We start from the raw sequence: 21,967 nt of genomic DNA, 5'->3' as shown, positions 1-21,967 counted from the left end.
CTTATCCACACATTGTCCACCTAAACTTCAGCTATTTGTATACCACTAATATAACATTTCCATCCCAATCTGTGATCTCGCCAAACATGAGCAATGCCTATTAACGATGGAATACAACATCAAATTATTGTCTATTTAGTTTTAGTCTACGAACAGTGGAGTATCAAGTATACTATCATTCAACCTTAGAACATCCAGTCGTAGCATCCGTCTCCGGACACTGCAGAACCTGAAGATAAACTTGATAAAAATTCATGCAAGAGTCGACCCGGTTAGTTTATTAATTTATCCGGTGGTGGATAAGGGTATCAAAGTTGATGAATCTTCCACGGAGACGAGGATATTCTAGATATGCAAAACTGCAACTCACCTTGATCTACATGTGAGGCGGCCTGCATAATGTCGAAGGCCCGGCCAAACCAAAAGGAATAATTAGTCAAAGCACCGATGACGAGCATCCGAACAATCGCCGACGCACATCTGATCCATCCACCAACCTCGCATACGTATCGATCAGATCGATCGGGTTGATCGATCAGAACGTTATTTCCCAAACTTCGACCGTGGGGCTCTTTGAGTCTGTGCACGACGTTGTTTCTGGAGCTAGATGATTGAGTTGATTGCAGCGAGTTTTCTAGTGAATTGTGTGTGTGCGCGGTGTATTGGGAGGTGATCGGTTTTGGTTGCAGCGATGGTTCAGGGTCAGGACGATTATGAAGACTACGACGCCGTTCCGTACAAGGGAGGTTACGACCAGGAAGCGGCTTACGGCTCCTTGAGGACGGCCGATGAGGAGTGTGGGTACCAGAGGACGGAGTTCGGGGAAAGAGACGACGAGCGGGAGGGAGGATATGGCAATGAGAGATGTCCGTATGGGAAAGTGCCGGGACCATCTGTGTATGGAGGTGTTCCTACCCTTGGAGGTGTTTATGGTGGTGGGCGCGACCGCACTCGACCGAGCTCCGACGGAGCGCGGCCAGATGAAGGCATTCAGGCGAACTGTGGACCTTGGAGGCCTGCTTATGGTGAAGAGGAGGGATCGGGCCATACTAATCCATCTTACGATGAGCAGGAGGAGGAATACCGCAAGTCGAGGCCCAGTCACAGAAAAGAAGAGACGACTTACCAGCAGTCGGCATATCAGAGGTCATCTTACGGAGAGGAATCAGGTTACCGCAACCCAACACCAGTCTACTGGGAAGAGGGGTTGGGATATATGAGGTCAGGTTACGGGGAAGAAGAATTCGATTACCGCAAACCAAGGCCTGCCTATGGTGAAGAGGAGTCGGAGTACCGTCACTCGCAGTACAGGAAGGAAGAGGCGACCGCGGAGGTGGGCTATGGCGGATATGGCCGTCGCCAGCAGTATGGTGAGGAGAGCGGCCATGGTGGTCGTTACAGGTATGACGATGCTGGTGAGTCCGCCCGGTATGCCGGTGGCAGTCGCTACACGGAGCTGCAACCTGCTGAAGAGGACACCTCCAGGAGGTTTTGGTGGTGATTGCTGCTTGCGGGTGGTAAAGCGAGGGACTCGGCGCTGTCTCCGAATGTAGTTTTTACCATGTGGGGACGTTAAGATGGCACTGTGTGTTGGTCTGTCACCTCCATGATGAGGATGGGAAGGACTGGTCTAGTGCAATAAGCATGGAGTCATAGTGACATGACTGCGGTTAGGCTTTGTTTGGGTTTGTGAATTTTCGATAAATAGTGCTTTCCCTATGATCGAATTACGTACTCTTATCGCTGGACATAAATTTTGTCGAGCAGTTCCTGTCATGCAATCAATCTGTTTCACGACTTGGTTGTCTGGAGCTTAATGCAATCGCCATGTTTCGCTCGGGAAGAGTCTGCCTGACTGCGTGCAAGACCTTCAGTGAGGTCTGGTTATAGGTGCAAATTTTGAGAATGATCTTAGGTATGGACTTCAACTACGCCGTGGACATGGTGTCTGTTCTTTAGCAGCTATGCTCTGACTCGGTATGGCTTCGACATGAGTCGATTTTGGAACAATTTCGTTTTGCCCTTTCCATGACTGAATTGCAAGGATATGCTCCATCTCAACTTCTGAACCCACGTCCAGTCTCAATTGCCAGTATGCGAATCCAAATAATCTTAATTTAGGAAAATTCCTTTCGGAACGAGCTTTAGCTGAGCGAGAATGGTCAATGTTTCTTGACGACCACTCAGATTGGTATAAGAGCTGCACTTTATTCTCTACCGTTGTGCAGCTTTTTGACTGGTACACCGTTACTTGTCCTCTCTCGTGGATTCCGTGTAAGTGGACAAGGTTTCTTTAATGTCCTCAACTGTCTTCATTTAGCTGCTAATGTATTTGAATTAAGCTAATGTATGATCTGTCTTTCCTCCCAATGTAGCTTCTCGATTCACGTTTTCAACATGAATGGAAGACTCTGGCAGAATTCTATTGCCGGGCTTCGCTTCTAACCACATTCGAATTCATGTTGTGAACAAATTCTGGCTCTCAGTCGTTATAGCCAAGGAATATATTTTAAAAATAAATTCCTTAGTTGATCCCTCATTTAGTTTCTGCACTGTCGAAGTTGATACTGGTGAAACGCTTGAATTCGCAAGCTTTAAGCTGCTGCTCGTTGACAATGTGGCCAAAAACTGTGGGTCTTTTAAGGCTTCTCAACTGTGGACTACAATCCTTTTTACAAATTTTTGGCATCAAAATTAACCTGATGCAGACAATTCTGTGTAAAATAAATCTAGAATCAGAAGTGAAGGATAGAAATTTATTGAAAACTAGTATCTATCATATGTTTATATGTTTCTAAAAACTTGAGTTTGTTTTCTAAGATCACACAAATATTGTTTTGTAGAAGATTGCAAGTATTTGAGTGTTTATATTTTGATGTAATTGTACAAATATATGTATGTATATATATATACAAATGTATTTTTAATGATTACACATATATCTTATGTTTTCCAAATGTTATCATAACCAACACTATTCATAGTTATTACTAGGAGACAGCAGCAATGGGAGGAGATTGGTAAGAGGAAAGATTTGTAATAACTAAAGGATTCACAATCTTCATTGCAACCACTTTTGCAAAGCACAAGAAAGGAAAGCAATGTCAGGTGGAAGGAAACCCCCACCGACCATGTTGACCACACATTCCTTTGAAGTTTTGGTGAAACTTCAACGTCGGTAGATCTAAACTTGATTGTACAGCAATCAGACCAGCTATACCTTCCAGTAGAAATGTCGTCTCCTCAAAAAACTATATTTTTTTCATCTTGAAATTGAAGTCTATATTTATATACTCAAATCCGTGGTTCATAAACATGTCACAAAGTAAACAAACAGAGTAATTTTCGTTATTGAGAAATTAAACAGTTTCACATTAGTGATGAAACTAAGCGGTGATTGTAGAAACGGACATCATGGATCTGGCATGGATGAAGCAGCAGGGGAGAACGACACCAAACTTCCACAGCGTAGCTCACAGAGCGGATTTCGATGCAATAACAGTGTGGAAAGTGCCAGAAAAACACAGAACATGGGAAAAGCATAGGCCTCAGGATAGAGCTGTACATGCCTACCCAAAGTGCATGTGAATTGCTTTTACTACTCCGGATCAACAAAAAAGATACTAAGAATATTACCTTTAACTTGCAGGAGGTTACATTCCTCTCCATCCGAAACTAAGCCAGGACCTGGATTCAGAGACTTAGCTTGTCAACTAACAGTAGCTATGACTTCAAAACTCTCTGCGATGATCTTTGCTTCACTTTCTAGAAGATGATAACTATGCCTCTTACTAACTAACAGGTTATACTGAACACCCTGGGTTAATCTAAGATCCTCTATAAACGATAACATCTTACGAAGTTATTAAAACACCTGCAAAAGAGTAATACTCTCAAAAGAGCGGCAGCCGTTTCAATCTCTTCGCGGTTCTAGAGGATGGATTGAACTGGTTCACCTGTTTCCGATCAATGCAGTAGATTTCTGTGAAGAGTGTGTGGACCTTATGATCTAGACGATAGAGGGCGCTTGAGGGAATGGACACCCAATTATGCAGAAGCGCTCGGTCTTCGGCCTCCAGACTCTCGAACTTGTTTTTGTTGTGTTTGCACTCGTTCACGAAGAAGCGACCGAAATAGTTCGAGAGCTTGATGGCTGAGTCGGAGCGGACGATCTTCCACAGGGGGTTCCACTCCCAGGGAGCTTTCTCCGGGTGCCACTGGGTCGCGTACAATGGCAAGTCCTTGCCCTCCACAGTGGACACGAACGGTTTGCCGTTGCGGTCGAGGTCGACAGACAGCACCTTCATGTGCTTGCTGAGCTCCGTGTTGTTCACGAACGCGTCCGGGTGGATGCCCAGTTCATGGTTGTTGAATGCCAACCGCCCTAAGGGTGAGGCTACCTCCGTGAAAAGCTCGTCGCTCATGCTCCGGAACAGGCGACTACCCCAGGCGGGATCGGTGAAGCCCAAGTTGATGGCGTAGTTCTCTGCGTCGAATTTTTCCACGATAACCGACTTCTCGTCTCGCGCTATCAACTGCAGCAACCGCTCGAAGCCCAGACAGGTGCCCCATAGCGGGTAATAGTTTCTCTGACGATTCTCCCGCAAGACATACTTCAAAATGTACTCCGTCGTCTTTCTGCAAAAATAAATAAATTAAGAGATCCCATCATTAAACCTCGAATCTAAACCTCGATTCAGGAATGAGCATTGTCATCATGGCTTAACTATCTGCAAGTCTGCAAGGGAAACCGGTTCCAGTATCAGGCACTTGAGAGACTAACAAGTATCTGGAGCCGTTAGTTGATCCGGTGTGCGGATTGAAGTCGACATTTCCACCGGTCCAGAACACCCCGTTCACGCGGCTCAAGATGTAGTCGAGCTCCTCCGGACTGGAGTCGTAGAAGATGGGCACCACGCGAGCGCCACCAGCTTGCACCCAGCGCGCGTTGGAGGTGGCGATCACTTGGGTACCATACTGTAAGCACCTCGGTTCCGGCAAGGTCAGCACTCCGATCACAGGGTGGTACGTCTTCATATCCGGAGGTCTGTAATACGCTGATTCCACTTGCCAAGCACACAGTGCCAGCATTGACACCAATAACATGCTCATCGCCATCATGGTACCAATCCGTTGCTCCATCAGTTGCTGAAGTAGCGAAATCTCAAAAGCTTGAAGAATACTCGTCCGATCCCATTCAAAACCAAGTCACTACGTCAAAAACTATATCCTCTACCTGAGTTTTCCGCTCCTTTGAGTCGCTGGGTAGGTGTTGATTTGCGAAGGATGCAGATACACCCTCCTTTGGAATGACGAAGAAGAAATACATCTGCAGGCGAAATTGCAGCTGCATGAACTACTTGCTCTTCTTTGGGCAGTTCCGCTTCTTAATGCCCACTTCCGAGTTCTACCTGCGACGGTTCTCCCCTTCTCCTACATCGCAGGAAATTCCACGTCAACGCAAAGGGCACAAAAATATCTTGAAGAATAATCACTTTGCCAGGGTCCACCGGCAGAATGATGCAAAAGATGATGTGCAGGTTCTCAACTCTTCTCAGTAGTGTGCCGTGATTGAAGCCATTGTCTTATCCGAACACTTCGATGGTACTGTGCCAGCATTTTCGTTAGCCTTCCGAGTCATTCAACCGGCAAAATATTTGCACGGTTCACATTGTTTCCGAAGTGACGAGCTTCACAATATTGTTCTCGTGTGACGATTACCTGCACTCATGTGAGTGTAGCCAGGTTATTCTATTTTTATTTAATGTGTCGAACTGTTCTTCGAGTAGCGGTGAGTGTTTGAATTCTGATCGAAGGCTCAGACTCAAATTTATAATCAAATCTGATGAGTCACCAACTCTGGTAACTGATAAGGTGGAGTTGGCCACTTGGCAGTGGGTTTGATCGGGTTCCAGGTTTTGAGCTGGTTGATGGTGGAGAATGGCCGTGTTAAATACAAGTCCCAATGCCATGCGCAGCAAGTCCCAATTTTGTATTTAGACTGAGACCCGCTGAATCAAGGGTCTCAAATTGAAGCAGAGCGAGCACTGTATTTGGTCACAAGTTGACGCAGCTCCGTACCAACGGTGAATCTTCGGCCAGAGCACGTATTACAATGTTGGCCGAAGGCATGGGACACATTACTAAATTTACTGAAGGCGCGAAATATATTACTATGTTGACTGAAAGTTTATGGCAACCACAGCTCTATCTACCTTAATATTCATTTTGCAGTATTCAGTCTTGGTGGATTCATCGCAGAAGTTAAAAATACCAGCACCAGTAAACTGCAGTCGTTGCTGGACAATTCTCAAATGAGAACATTTAGATGTACAATTAGGGGAGATATTCGTGTAAGACCCAAAGCGTCATAAGAAATACTACTTTCAAATGCAATGTGTCTAATATTAGAAACCTGTTATGGCATATTTTGATGGGTTACTATGACTTCTTGTAACATCGGGCCCCAACTGATGCCCAGTAATATTCTCAACCTAGGAAAAGTGAGTGGGCAATAAGTGAATGAGCCCATATCTGGGTTGCTGCACTCTGACAACTGTCCTCATATTAAGATGGTCACTGTCACTGCAACTACACATCAGATTTGATTGAAGCATAACCCCCCATTCCAAGGCACCTCGGCCATGCAATCAGACACAATTACAACAATCCTTGCTTTCTTTGGTATCCCTACGGATAACTCATGAGCTGTTCCAACAGATGATGTATGTCTCTTTCCACAAGGTACAATCGAGTTTTCAATCCAAGGATTGAATATTTTGGGGAACATATGGGTTGAAGAACAAAACGATAATACGATAAACATATCTCTTTGATATTAAAAAACACTAATTATATAAACAATTTCAGAAACAATTTAAAAACCAGCAACAAGATAAGACCATTCTGTGAGAAGAAATGAAAAGGAAAATAAATAAACGAATAAATGCAAATAAAATAGACAATTATACGGTTTTTCTCATCCAAGTTAAAATTTCTTAGCACATGACTTCCTAACACAATCCACATGAACAAGATTTAACCTTCTCACCAACCATACTATTGCAGTTCTTTAAATATGTCTGTAATTACTTGTTCCATGTTAGGCAAGACGAGGTGTTAGTCCATCCATGCAAGTAATAATACTACTCTTTCCAGTATTAACCATTTTCAGAAGAAGCCTGTTGTAAAGAGCTACATTCTTTTAGTTTGAACATTAGGCAGCTAATCCCAAACTTTTCACACCATCTAATGACAAAATATTCAAAATCTGTTTCACAGTGGCGCACAGAGTAACGCGAGATGGATACTACAGGAACAATTCCTTTCACGTGAAGGACTACGAATACGGTTAATACTTACTACTCCCAGATTTATTCTCTGATATATTCTCTTCCCTGCCGATATATCTTCAAAGCACATTACGATTAAGTTGTGTATTCAGCATTAATTTTGACGTAGTCGTAGCTAAGATCACAACCCCATGCTTGGCTTTGTCCAGGGCCATGTCCTACAACATCCAATTGTGCAAACCTGTCAGTACATTATACACAAGAAAGTGGAGCTTAAGCACAAAGATGATCTAAAAAATAGGTAAAGCCTTACCAATACATATGTTGATGGAAACAGTTCCATGCACTTCTCCAGCTTTTTTTAGGTATGCGCTTGCTCCATTGCTGCAAAAGAAGCCATATGAGATTTCAAGGACAGCTTTGCGATAAACATTATATCAGCTGGATTAAAAATACAATCATCTCATCTATCTCGCAAAATCTTTTTCTCATCCATCGCACATGCGCAGTAGGACTTCAAGAGAGTGAACCAACCTGTCGAACTCTAATGGCTGGCCTTTCTCCATCAAATGAAAGTCCCCAAGATAGATTTGAAGGCAGAGAGGGTCGAATGGAACTCCAGCATACCCTGTGGCACAGGCTATGCGGCCCCAGTTGGGGTCTCGCCCATATATTGCAGCCTATACAGACCCCACAGTATGCTTATGTCAAAAAATCTCGTAAGAATAGTAAGTAGAAAGCTTGCACGGATGGATTAATATGAGCGTGACATAACCGTTGCAATTGACTAATCAATCAAAGAGAGGAAAGATTCTTCCATATTGTAAATTAATTACTCAGAAGTGGAAACCAAGCAGTCAATGTCAGTTACTATCTCTTCTTGACAACTCGCAACACAATAAATTAAAATTAAGTGCACAGCCTGAGGATTTTAAGCTTTTACCATACTCCTACATCAGGTTCAATTTCAATTATATCTTTGATGTAGGAGTATGGCAACAGATTCAATTTCAATTATAATTTATTTTAGTATCAAGTTTAAAGCGTAATCGTGTCCATGGTTATGTCTCGGATAATCAATCACGCTGCAGTTTGTAAAAGAGCGTAACCCACTGTGTTATGAACTCACCTTCGTTAAGGAGGAGGCGGCAACAGAGCGAGCCACCGTTGCGGCTGCAGCTTCATCCGATGCGCCTGTTACAGTCACCTGCGTTTATGACCACGTTTACACTTGATATTACAAAAAATTGTCGTAGGTAGAATTAGTCGTAAAATATTAACAGCTACAATATATAAGATTAATTGGAGATAGGTTTCTGATGGACAAATGTGAAGAAAATTATCATCACCATAAAAACCGCTGACGAGAGTCGTCTGAATACCGAGGAAGCCTCACCTCGACTAAACACGTCGCCCCCTCACCGTCAGAGGCAATTGACTTAGCTAGACCTTGCAAGACCTGCATGAAGGGGAAGAACCGATCAGGGGCCTTGTATTTGTCCTATTAAATCTCTGAGGAAGAGCTAACACTACGAAGAGTGGACGACCAACTTTGAAGAGATGTTAAATACTGCTGAAAACCAGTTGCAAGCTATGACCAGCTCCATATGTCCATGGTAGACTCACTGCATCAAGAGCTGCCTGCAGCTGACGAGCTTCTTCACTGTTGATATCTGAGATCTTGGGACCTCCAGCTGCACCACTTGCCAAGGCTAGTAAGGTATCATTTGTGCTACTATCACCATCAACCTGAAATAACTCTCACCACTGTCAGATTACCTGAGAAAAATTGTTTCTACTCAGTTCACACTGAATGATCAAGTCATAGTAGCAGCAGACCAGAACATCTCATAAAAGCTAACAGAAAAACGGTAAGCCAACTGAAAGCCGGATCTATGCAGATCTAGGAAACTCCTCTGAAGGTCTTAATCATGTAAAAACATACGATGACTAAATGCCAAGCTAACCACGCAGCACCCACTAATTAGAGTCTGAACTACAACACAGCCCTTCATGACATAATTTTAAAGAACTATAGTACCGTAATCTGGTTGAAGCTTCTATTTACTGCTGTAATAACCATTGGCCTCCATACCTCCGCCGTAACATCTACATCACAAGTCACAACCTGCTCACAGCCACAGCATTAGTGATAGTAGTGAACATTAAAACGAGAGTAGTAAATGAGAAGTATTGGAAACAGGCTGATAACACTGTATACATTCATAGAGTTAAGTCGTTGTCGGATGTACTCCGAGCATGGTCGCCATGTTTGGATGAATCATGCCAGATCCTTTCGCTATGCCACCTAGTCTCACTGTTGTTCCCCCTATCTTCAAACAATAACGATACATTTAATTATGGTTCAGCCCAACCCCAAAGATCAGTGTCCATAAGTCACTCTGGAAGTTCTTTTATAATAGCAAACCCAACCTGAACGGTAGCTCAAAGACTAGCCAGGCAACTACTTACAGGTGCTTTTGTGATTCTCATCTGTCTAATAATTATAATGCCCTGCGACAATGACTAATCGCTACCACAATGAGGAATACTTGAAATGAAAAAATCACAACAGATATACCTTCGTTTCAATTGCAACACTCTTGCTGACAAGATCAGTAGTTGTGATGGCTACGGCTGCGGCATCAGCCCTGCAAAGAAATTCCCATCAATATCCACATAGGCCATACATACATACCCAAGTGATTCTAGCGTCTGAAGAAACCACCATGACACAAGCCCATGTCCATCTTTGAAGGCTTGAATTTTCAATTTGTCATCCTCCAGCAGCTTTCGACCTCAGCACCATTGTCAGATATCTCAAAGATAGAGAAATTATAGTTATCCTCAAACTGATTGAGAAGAAGTGGCACGTCACAAACTATATACAACCTTGTTTAGGAAAGCGTATCAAGAACAGAAAATATCAACAACCAACTTTTCTTTAGCCAATAATGACAAAAGGGATTCTTCTGAACTCACGATGCAACACTTGCAGATAAAGACCCCACCAACTTCGGCACGGCTTCAATTAAAGCATCCTGTGTAAGAGTCATACGAAAAGGTATCAGAAATTATAAACTAGAGCAGGAAGCTGCCAAACATAGATTACGGACAGGTGCAAAAGTTCAAGTTTGCTACCAAAAAGATGACAATTTCCAACAACTCTCTTAGCTTATGTCCCAACCAGGACAATTGCACACCTTCTTTATGCGGCGACCGATGACTCCAGTTGATTCGATGAGAACGGCTCCTTCTGGCACGCCGCAATGCTGCACGCGCCACATTGATAAGGGTAAGTGAGCATGCCTCAGGTTGGTTTTGAGGGTAGAATTTCTCCATCTATAAAACAATAACTTGTGACAATCTGGGTAAGTCTTCAATCAAGAAGTCGAACAATCCAGTAATACAGAATCAAGGCCATGACCGGTAGTATACTACAACTTTCGCCCTGAATGTGGACAAGAACTTACTTTAGCAACAGCAGCGACACATTCCAATGTATCCTGATAACCAGCATCTCCCTGCATTGCTTCTCCCATCCATAAAATATTAATCCATTCCCAAATATCCATTCAATGAAAACATCATGCACCTGGCTTTAGAGCCACAAGAGGTGTGCATCACATATATGCAAAAGCGTTCTCACACTTATATTGTACAGAATAGGACTAGTGAAACATGGGGTAAAAAGAAAACCAAACTTCTCACCGTTGCAGCATTGGCTTGGCCTGCATTGATCAAAATCGCTCGGGCCTGTGGTTCACAACAAATTTACATATGTACGCATTAATTGCGAAGGGGATGGGTTGTACATGGAAGAGTAGTAACAACAACAAACCTCTTGGATTACGAGATGAATGGTTGTACACTTACTGTGGATGAATCTGCCAAAGTTTTTTTGCAGTAGATTACAGGCGCTGCAGCCACCACGTTCTTCGTAAAAGTTCCTGGAAACGCACGTCTAAATAAGTAGAATTCTGCATCACTAATCTTCTAAGTACACACCGAAGTAGCTTACTTGGAAATAAATACACCTAATAGTCTATAATACGATAAACTCAACCCAACAGACGCACAAAGATCCACACAAAAGACTCACCAGCGGAGACAGCATCCGTGTCGCAAACGATCAAAGCCAGGTCAGGTTTTTTCCCAGCCGCTCGTAACTGCGCATACATACCAGCTGCTCGAAAACCCTTTGCAGCTGTTACTCCTCCAGGGATCTAAGCAATCCAACATGTTCACAAAGGTCAACCAGACCTCATCTATGTATGGACATCATGCGGAGAACTGAAGAGTGAGATGGTTACATTCCATTTTATTCTCTGCAACAGGGAACACCCAGTGCCAGCACTTGTGCAGAAGAGAATCATACCTGTTCCCACGGACCCTTCGATAGAACAATAGGTGATGCAGGGATAAATTTCCCGGGCGCCACTGCGTCTGCGTCTACGTTTACATCTGTGTCTGTTGTAGTGGATGCTCGAACTGCAAAAACATTGCCCTCCTGTACGAAAGAAGGTTTTCTTACACGAATGATCAGAACCAGGAAAAGTAGAGGGCGGAACGGAAAACGCAATGGATAAAGAAACGAAACATCTTCTCCCTGAAAGAAAATGAATTGGGCCTAACTATTCAAAAGGAGAAGCAATCCTATCCACAACAAACGTAATAGAAACCGAACATCCTCGGAGTAATTACCTTCAACCTCTTCAGTCCATGTCCAGGTTGGAGACTCTTCAAGGCATTAGGAAGAACTTGAAGCTGCGGGCATATTATCTGCGTCCTTCGAGGAACAACACTACAGCTGCTTCTGGGCAGCGAGTTCGCTTGAGCTGCGGATTGCTCAATTGCTACAGATTACCAAAAGGTTCCGTTACACCGCATTGCACAATCGTACAACATTATTGACATCTCAACTATAGGCTAAAATGCACTTCACCCTAGGCAAATGTTCGACACATATTGCCAACCCCCACATTCACACACAACTGCACAGTCTTCCAACACCTCTCCAGCTCATAACACACAAACGCAATCTATACCCAAACCACTGACTCTTTATGTTCGAAATCAAGCTCCAAGCATCGACAGTGATACATGATGCTCATTTCACTCGAGCGGGGACCACCACTAGTGATCCAAGCTCGGCCAAGCACACAAGACAAACCATACAGAGAAACCAAACCCGGAATTCAGTACTCCGAAAGGTTGAATTTTGAAGGGGACCCAATAAACTGTACACATACCCAGATACAGGGAATCGGTCCGAAGACACAGACGACACGAGGATACCATCGCCATGGCGGATCCGCTGCTCGATAACCTGCTTCCCCTGATGGCTCTGCAACACACCGACTGAAAGCCACTTCAAGGGTTTAGGGCTTTGGCGAAAGGTCCTGTTCACACTCGGCCTCCTCGACGAAGTTCCACTGGGTTGCGGTGCGAATGTGGGACACGGTAGGAATTCTATTATACCACAAGTTGCTCACAAGTTGCGCTTAAGTCTTGTTATAAAATACTTTTGAAGAGGCAAAATTGATGTTTACATATGATTGGAAGGTGGGCTTGATGAAAAAATAAATCATCTAGATTTGTATTTGAATTACATAAATTTAAATCAATGAGAGTTTTTGGAATGGATGATTTAACACATGTGTTTATTAGTTTTTGCTATTTGGTGAATTGCAATATCTTTAAGTGTTTTTTTTTTTTTTTTTTTTTAATATGTGAGGTACACTCTCATCTCAAGTGAATATAAGCTACAAATTCTACATTAAATATCTTGCTGGATAGTTGATAAATATAACTTGTTGTTAGTAATTTGTAAACAAATAATACTACATAAATGATATATTACAATATAGCATACAAAACTTAGGAGAAAAAAAATTATAGAAGATTATATGGCATGAAAAAAATGTTTTAAGATATTTGATAAAATATTATTACTGCCTCTAATATATGAAGTATTAAATAGATTAAATAAACTTGTTTAAATAAAAAGAAATAACTTCAAATTATCTAATTCATGATAATATATAACATAAAATAAAATAAAATTTTAATTTGTTTCAACATGATTGAAAATTGTAAGCTAGTTAGATTTTTAAAATATAATCATAATTCATAAGATGTTACTAACTATGAAAAAAATAATAATCATGATCATTCAAAATTTTGTAGAAACTATTTTATTATAAAAATTATTTTAATATTTCAAAATAATTTTAGATTTTAGAAAACTAAAATAATAAAAATATTATTATATTATTAAAAAAGAATAATTTATTTTTAGTAAGACAATTAATTCTATGTAAAAAAAAACCATTGAGAAATAGTAGGAAAGACAAATTAAATTAAAACAAAATTCACTAGCCATTGCTTCAATCTATGTGAAGAAGAGATTGAAATTCATGAGGTACTACAAGGCTTAAGAAAAACATGAATAAGGTTTGGAGTGATTATTGTGGTACATTTATATTTAAGTAGAAAAAAGACTAAAAATGATTATTAAAATAAATAATAAATTCTCCACACAAGTTGATAAATTAACATTACATTACAAATTTTGTTACCAAATCTTATATAAGGTTTTTTGAAGTAAATATTTAATATCCTTAAAAGCATCAATAGACTTTAGAAAAATTCAACAAAATAGATTTGAAATTTTGAGATTAATTTTATATATAAATATGAGATTAAAACATATTTTTCTTGCATTATTGATTGTTTTAAAAATTTGGCTAGAATTTCATATTTTCTTATTATAACCATTACATAAATTAAATGTTAAATTTAATATATAAATAAATATACATGTATATATATATATATATTTATATATATATGTACATTGATAGAAATACATTATCTTTTAATTAAGTTTGTTTTAGAATTATATACATTATTACCAATAAATATATTATAAATAATTAATATTTTAACAATAAACATATCAATTGTTAATCAACTTTTTAGTTCTCAATATTTTATACTACTCTAAAAAATAAATTAACTCTTAAATATAAAATTTTAATTATAAAATTGATTTTCTCTTAAAAATATAAAAAAAACAAACAAATATAGTTAAAATTAAAATTGTGAGAAAATAAAGAGGAAGTATATTATTAAGATAGAAGTTCTATGAAGCAAATACAAAAGAGTTTTCTATCTTACTATCAAGAATTTAAGAGAACAAATGCTTAAAATGAACCTCTACTTTGACTCTTTATATAATACAAGTCTATGGTCTAACCATGTAGACTTTCTAGTGTAAACACATAAACAACTAGCTTACTCAACAATGTCGAATTAACATGTGGACACTTGTTTTGTTAGGGCATATGATGGTTTCATAGGCTAGTGCAGCTAAATGATATTACCATCAACAAATAGTAGCTACAACTTGTCAATCAACAAAGCAGTGCCAACAACCTATTCTACTTTATGTCTAATACGAGTTATACACTCTATTAACACTCCGACTTAATGACATATTAGGCTAATTCAATTTGATGATGCCTATCATCTCCTTAAATTTACAATATTTCTCACAAGTTAGACCTTTGATCAAAACATCCGCAACCATATCTTGAATCCCATAAAAAACTAAGTTGATGTTGTTATTGTCAATCTTCTCACAAACAAAGTGATGCTGAATTTCAACATATTTAGTACAAGCATGGAATGTAAGATTCCTTGAAAGAGAAATGCAACTTTGATTATCATTGAAAATACTCAAATAACCATCTTATGAAAATCCAATGTCTTTAAAAAAACCTTTGAAGGTAAATTGCCTCCTTTGTAGCATGAGTAGTTGCCATATACTTTACTTTGGTAGTAGATTATATGACTATTGGTTATTTCTTGCTATTCCAACTAATTGCACCACTAACCAATAAGAATGCATAACTAATGGTTGAACGCCATGTATCAATATCTCCTATATAGTCTACATGACAATAATCAACTACTTGCAAACTTAAAGATTATCATATTAAAGCACATGATCTGATGTGCATTGAAGATATCCCAAAATGTATTTCATTGCTATCCAATGTTGAGGGCCAAGATTTGTCATGTATTGCCTAATTACTCCCACTAAATATGAAATCTTGACTAGAGTGCCTATCATTGCATAAACTAAATTATCCATTGCATTTTGGTATAGAATTTCTTTCATTGCTTCAACTTCCTCATGAATCTAATGTTTCATGTCTCTTGACAATTTACTATTAGAATCCAAAGGTGTAGCTAAATTTTTACAATCGTTCATGCTAAACCTTTCAAGGATATTTTTCAAATATTTTTGCTAATTGATGTAGATTTTATAAATCTTTTGGTTCTTTATAATCTGCACACCCAAAATATAGTGGATTTCTTCCAAATCCTTCATTTCAAATCTCTCACCCAAGTTTTTCTTTATTTCTAAGAAAAGTTCCTTCTTATTAGACACAAGCATCAAGTCATCTACATAGAATGCAATGATGATGAAAAATCCATTCGTTGTCTATAACACATAAATGTTAGAATCAGCATGGTTTCTTTTCAAACTTTGTGAGGCAAAATAATCATCTATCTTTTTGTACCATGCTTTAGAAGATTATTTGAGTCCATAGAGAGTTTTAGAAAGTTTATATACCAATCATTCTTCACTCTCTAATATATAGCCTTTTAATTGATCCATATATATTTTCTCTTCAAGATTTTTATTCAAGAATATTGTCTTCACATCTATTTGATGAAATTCTAAATTTTAAATAGTAGCAAGTACAAGAAGTATATAAATTGAGGTCATTTTTGCCACTAGAGCAAAAGTTTCATTATAATCAATATCTTCTTTTTATACATAACCTTTTGCAATGAATCTTGTCTTGTAGAGCTCCATTGAACCATTTCCATTATATTTGATCTTGAAAAACTATTTGCAACGAATTTATTTTTTATTTTTTAATAATAGTATCAAAGACCAAGTTCTATTGTTAATGAGACTCCGATACTCTGAATCCATTGCTTTTTTTTACTTCCAAGTATTATCCCTTTTTATAGCCTTAGTAATAGTAGGTGGTTCTTTATTGCTCTTGTGAAAAGCATGTGCCATATATGCTAAAGATATGAATGACTTGGAAGGAATCCAAGCGAATATTGATTCATTAGTTACTTGTTGTGCCAAAAATCAAGCTCTTGCATATGTCATTACAGGTTAAGGTGGAGGTGGAGGTAGGATTGGAGGTGGGATTAGAGGTGGATTTAAAGCTGTATGTTGTTGTCCAAGTGCTCGGGCTTATATTTGAATATCTCAAATAGAAGATGAAGATTTAATAGTTGGTTGTTGGTGACCTTTACTAATGTCCAAATCTCCCATTGTATCTTCAATGTCACTTTTTAAATGTAATGAAGATTCCATAGGCTCAATTTTAATCCTTATTTCTTGATATTTATCAATAGAAACCTCCAAAGTCCCTTTTATTTTCTTAGAATCTTCACACTCAACAAACTTAACATGAAAATTCTTAATTATGGAGCTATTTTTAACATCATACAAATAATAGCACTTAGTATCTTCAACATAGCCTAGAAATATACATTTTGTACTTTTGGAGTCAAATTTTATGTGTTTTTCATCTAGAACATATGCATGGATATTACATCCAAAGATATGAAAGTATTGTATTAAAGATTTTATACTTGATTATGTATTTTTCCTTCCACAATTATAGTAGGAGCTCAATTAAGGACATATGTTGTAATATTAAGGGTTTCTATCCACCATGCATTTGAAAGTTGTTTATGTTATAACAGACACCTCACATTTTCAAATAATGTGTGATTCTTGTTTATAAAACTATTTGAAGGCCTTGGATGTATACTGTCTACCGTTCTTACTACGTAATTTTTGAATCTCCAAGTCCATTTGTTTCTCAACTAGAGCCTTAAAAATCCTAAAGTTATCCAAGACTTCAAACTTTTGTTTTATAAAATATACAAAAGTTTTTCATAAAAAATCATCAATAAACGTAACAAAATATTTTTCTCTTCCATGACATGTTCTCCTCATAGGACCATTTACGTCAAAATGTATCAATTCAAAGAGTTTTGTTGTATAAATACCACCTTATATTGGAAAAGCACCACAATGTTCTTTTCTATAAACTCATTCTTTACAAAATTCTAACTTTTTGTCTTTGCCAAATGAGTGTCCATATCACCTACTTGTAGTTTCTTGAAGCCCAAAATGCCAAGATGACTATTTTATTGATTCTAGAGAGTAGCCTTGTTCAAAGTCTGTTTTGTCTCAATAAAAAGAAAAATCTTTTTATTTTTGGCTAAAGACCGCAATAGCTTGTACAAGCTACTATGTCAAATACCTTTGGTGGTTGTATTGTCTCATTTCATGAAATATATATCAGCATTAAAATTGAATTTGTAACCTTGATCTATCAGTTTGCTAATAGGAAGCAAATTCTTAGTAAATCCTTTAACATGCAAGTTAACATGTACATCTTTGCAAACATTTTTTGAAAATTGGAAAGACATCTTACCCTTCTCTTTGATGGCAAGTGCAATATTATTGCCTAAATAGATTTTAGGACCTTATCGTAGGTTATTATAACTTGAAAATCAACTTTGATTTCCTATCATATGCTGAGAAGTACCAAAATTAATGTACCATTCTTTGTCACTCATAGTAACAAATAATGTAGCTACAAAGATATATTCACTATCTTTTCAATCTTTCTTGTCAAATATATTAGCCTACTCTTTTTAAAAAGTCTTTCTTAATTTCTAGTCCTTCTCTTTGATCAGACACTTTTTCTCATAGTGATCTTTATTGCCAAAATATCTACATTTGACATCCTTCTTATAATCATGTGAAGACCCTATATGAGTATGAGTATGAGAAGGGAATTTAGATTTTCTTTCTATAACCAATGTTGCCTCAGAGGTTGATTCCAAATTCTTGTTACAAGACTCTTGTTGTAATAATTGAGCTCTAACAATTTATAATGTTAGTTCTCTTAGAGGTTTTCTTTCTAGTGTCACCAATAATTTTCGATATGATTTTGGAAGGTTCTCCAATAATGCCATTAAAAAGTATCTATCAGAAACTTTTTCACCAATAGAAGAAAGTTGCTCAGTCATTTTCCATAGTTTGCCTATATGCATGACAATATTGTCACCTTCACTCATTTGTATGGTATAGAATTAGAAAATCAATTATAATAGGCTCAAAGTATTTTTTACCTCATATATTGCTTCCAGATCTTGCCATGCTGCTTGTGCACTTTTTATCTTATTTGTAGTCAAAAATTCTATACTTGTAAGACGTAAGCAAATTATAGATAATATACTTTAGTCTATATCCTTCCATTTTTCTAAATCTTCTAGATCTATGGATGATCCAATAGGTTTTTTGTATTTTCTATACACAACCTTCTAGAAATCCTTGTTAATGAAAACAAACTGGATTTTTTCCTTTCACAAGTGTCAATTGTTTCCATCAAATTTCTCTATAATACATTATTTCATTGCCATCTTATAAGAAATACATCCTAAATAAAAGAAATTGGAGAAATAGATATAAAAATAGAAAGTAAAAAGAAATATGATCTAAATAAGATTTTATACTTACTTATAGATTTATTGAATATTAATAAAAAATCTTAAAGAATTCCCAAAAAATTCTAAAATATTTTAAAAATATGTGAAATTATATCATTAGGATTTTAAAAACAATTCAACTCAAAATGCCAAAAATTGCAATTTCTAGAGCTTTTTATGTGAAACTATGTCCAAAAATTTGAAAAATAAATAAAAATCAAATCAAATCAAATCAAATTGACACTTGCTAGATTTCCTTAGACTGTGTTGGCTCTGCTCTTACTATTGAATTTTGTTGCTACTGTTGAGTGTTTTCACTACTAGTGGACTCCATTGTTGATCTAATCAGATTTGCAATTGCAAGCTCTAGCACCTATTGCTTGTAGCATTGAAATTTGAAAATGAACTTTCTCCTTCAAAATTAATGCTTCATTTCTTCAATTATGAGCTACTAAAAATATAAGTGGCTTGAATTCTAGGCTCACTAGAAATTCATCTCCTCTCAAACTAATGAAAAAAATAAAATCTCCTCACAATTGATCAAAAAATTAAGTCATGCAAAATATTCTCAATTGATTCAGTCAAATCCATCAAGGGATAAATTTAGAATATCAAAGCTCAGATACCATGTGAGAAAAGAAAGAAGTATATTGTCAATGTTAGGAACATAGTCCTTTGAACTTTCTAGAGACAAGTTTCTAAAACCTTCTAGAAGCAAGTCTCTAAAACCTTCTAGAAGCTTCCTAGTTGATGGAAGTTGCTTAAGAAGCTTCCTAGTTGATAGAAGATGTTAGGGACATAGTCCTTAGAACCTTCTAGAGACAAGTTTCTAAAACCTTCTAGAAGCAAGTCTCTGAGACCTTCTAGAAGCTTTCTAGTTGGTGGAAGTTACTTGAGAAGTTTTCTAAATAAGAGTATATATTGGAATCAAGGTTGAAGAGTTCTTCAGTCTCGACAACACATTTCTTGGAGCTCTAGCTCACCTCTCTGGTATTGTTCTTGTATTCATCTGATTAATCTAGTTCTTGCCAGTTCTTCTTGAACTTCTTGTTAGATCTCGAGCCTGTATTTTTGTGACAGTGATAACTTTTGTATCCGTTATCATGTTGTGGTTCGGCTACTATATGAAAATAATGTAATTATGTACTTAATATATAATTTATTAAGTAACATGGTGAGAGCCATGTTAGTAGATTTTAATTGGTTGTAGAATATAATTTGATTATTACTTTGAGAAGAAGTTATTTAAAAAGATTACTATAGAATTTGTATAACTTTAATTTCCTTTTGATAGTGGCTTTTAAGATTGGTTTTGGTTGATAGTAACTTCTAAATATTAAGAGTCACCTTTGTTAGACATTGGTGACATTTGAAAACTTATTTTGGTTTTTTTATTTGATGTTTAGAGCATAAATTATATAAATCTTATAAGAAAAAGGATTGAAGAAGGATTTTGGTAGCAAAGGGAGTAATTAGGGCACTAATATAGATGAATGGAGATGAAAAATAAAAATTTCCATTCCTATTGGTCAAAAATCATGACCAATGGGCTTTCGGGAGGCTGCTCCAATCCATATTAGGGATTAGGATTAGTTTCTCGACTCATTTGAACTTTGAAGGCTAGGCTCAAAAGGTTTAGGTTTTTGGTTAAGGTTTTGGTGCAAGATTTGTGTCATTTGGGGTTAATATGAAGAAGTTATAGGCGCTCAAAGTTAAGGTATTAGTTTTGGACCTACTGTCACTCTTTTGGGCATAACGCATGCGTATAGATGGTAATTGAAGATTGGTGACCGCGAATGGAGAGAACACTTTTGCAGCTATATTTTTCATATACTGCTTACTAGATCCTAAGTTGGAATGAAGGAGTTATTGGATTTTGAAGTCAACACATGCAATCTAAGGGTAGTAAGTAAACCGATTTACTAGTGTTTGTCTCTTGAGCTATATCTTGAGTAATTTGACAAGGTTTTGGCTCAAAATTTCAAAGAATGTATAATTTCATGTTAATAAACTTCGTGCATAAGCTTTATGATATTTGGAGTTCGGATTTTTGAGATATAAGGAAAATAGTTTTTCGGGCGCTTGTAAATTAGGGTTTGGAGTGTCTGATAGGATTTCTTAGATGCCAAAAGATCGGCAATGAATTTGTAGTCGGTTTTTTTTGTGATAAAAGTTAAGGATAAATTAAACCTATTTTGTAAATTTGAAACAAACTGAACAGTTAGATCAATAGTTATGATTTTTTCAAGTTCAAGGTGAGAATACCCTTCGCGGGAAAAATATGTTTTAAAGGGATTTTGTTATATTTGGAGTTTTATACAAAAATAAAGGAGTTTTGGAAGCTAAGAAAAGAATCATATAAAGGTTTAAGGTAAACTCTCTACAGCTAGATACCCAGTGTATTTCCAGATAGCAAATCATGCCATATAAAACCGTAATAGTTTGTCGAGACTGAACTCACCTCAGATATCAGAGCTAGTTTCTTCCTCGTTAGAGTGTGGATTATCCCTCTGCTTGAAGGTGTACTAGCATTTTAGAGGTTGTGGATTACCCTCCTCTAAACTGATACTTCTTTTGTTACAATATTGGAGTCTTATTCTTCTTGGAGAGAGTGGATTACTCCTTTTTTTGAAGCTCTTAAGGCGTTTTAGAGATTGCGGAGTACCCTCCTCTAAACCAATATTGTCTTCTTGTAGAGTCATTTCTATCCTTCTCTTAGAATGGCTGGAGGCCAAGACATTAGTATGACAGAAAGCTCAAACTCCAAGTTGGATGCTATCATGAATGTCCTCGCTATGTTATCGCAAAGAACTGCAAAGATTGAAGGAGCCGTGGCAAGGCTTCATAATGATGGAGTATCTGGGATGGCACAATCTAGGTTGCACCAGCCTCAAACTTCTGCACTTGGAGAAGCAACTTTGCCTCAAGTTCAACAAGCACCACTGGTTCTATAATATAAGGAGCCCTGAGTTAGCCTTTTGAACAAGTTTAATGGTACGCGTTCCAAGTTTCGAGGATTTGTCAATCAAATCAGGTTGATAACAGTTTTACAGCCCGAACGCTATCCA

The 21,967-nt window shown here is 37.7% G+C and overlaps 2 protein-coding genes across 3 annotated transcripts; both read right to left on the bottom strand.

The window, feature by feature from the left end:
• Positions 1–3,531: 3,531 nt before the first annotated feature.
• Positions 3,532–5,471, bottom strand: LOC112287009 (uncharacterized). The gene is made up of 2 exons (XM_024529586.3): positions 4,784–5,471; positions 3,532–4,638 (listed from the first exon to the last, which is right to left on the bottom strand). Exons 1-2 carry the CDS (start codon positions 5,140–5,142, stop codon positions 3,894–3,896), a joined length of 1,104 nt encoding a protein of 367 aa, XP_024385354.1. The 5' UTR covers positions 5,143–5,471; the 3' UTR covers positions 3,532–3,893.
• A 1,660-nt stretch (positions 5,472–7,131) lies between these two features.
• LOC112287008 (arginine biosynthesis bifunctional protein ArgJ, chloroplastic) lies at positions 7,132–12,623 on the bottom strand. 2 transcript variants are annotated; one of them, XM_024529584.3, is made up of 18 exons: positions 12,545–12,623; positions 11,997–12,148; positions 11,671–11,802; positions 11,395–11,518; positions 11,169–11,242; positions 11,004–11,048; positions 10,766–10,816; positions 10,496–10,564; positions 10,275–10,333; positions 9,874–9,943; positions 9,545–9,625; positions 9,334–9,420; positions 8,919–9,041; positions 8,689–8,751; positions 8,422–8,499; positions 7,827–7,972; positions 7,606–7,676; positions 7,132–7,510 (listed from the first exon to the last, which is right to left on the bottom strand). In XM_024529584.3, exons 1-18 carry the CDS (start codon positions 12,597–12,599, stop codon positions 7,428–7,430), a joined length of 1,563 nt encoding a protein of 520 aa, XP_024385352.1. In that variant the 5' UTR covers positions 12,600–12,623; the 3' UTR covers positions 7,132–7,427. The 2 variants fall into 2 exon arrangements, with proteins under 2 accessions (XP_024385352.1, XP_024385353.1); XM_024529585.3 differs by having other exon boundaries at positions 11,997–12,130.
• Positions 12,624–21,967: the final 9,344 nt, after the last annotated feature.

This window comes from Physcomitrium patens, chromosome 9 (genome assembly GCF_059467195.1).
Source record: "Physcomitrium patens ecotype Gransden chromosome 9, ASM5946719v1, whole genome shotgun sequence".
Taxonomy (NCBI): Eukaryota; Viridiplantae; Streptophyta; class Bryopsida; order Funariales; family Funariaceae; genus Physcomitrium; species Physcomitrium patens.
The sequence above is the reverse complement of the archived record's forward strand: the minus strand, read 5'-3'. Positions and strand labels throughout refer to the sequence as shown.

Coding starts and splice junctions, on each gene's coding strand:
- LOC112287009 (XM_024529586.3), bottom strand. CDS start 5,142: ATGGAGCAACGGATTGGTACCATGATGGCGATGAGCATGTTATTGGTG. Junction 4,639..4,783: donor ACTAACGGCTCCAGATACTT/GTTAGTCTCTCA, acceptor TTATTTTTGCAG/AAAGACGACGGAGTACATTT.
- LOC112287008 (XM_024529584.3), bottom strand. CDS start 12,599: ATGGCGATGGTATCCTCGTGTCGTCTGTGTCTTCGGACCGATTCCCTG. Junction 12,149..12,544: donor GACCGATTCCCTGTATCTGG/GTATGTGTACAG, acceptor GGTAATCTGTAG/CAATTGAGCAATCCGCAGCT. Junction 7,973..8,421: donor CCGCCTCCTCCTTAACGAAG/GTGAGTTCATAA, acceptor GGGTCTGTATAG/GCTGCAATATATGGGCGAGA.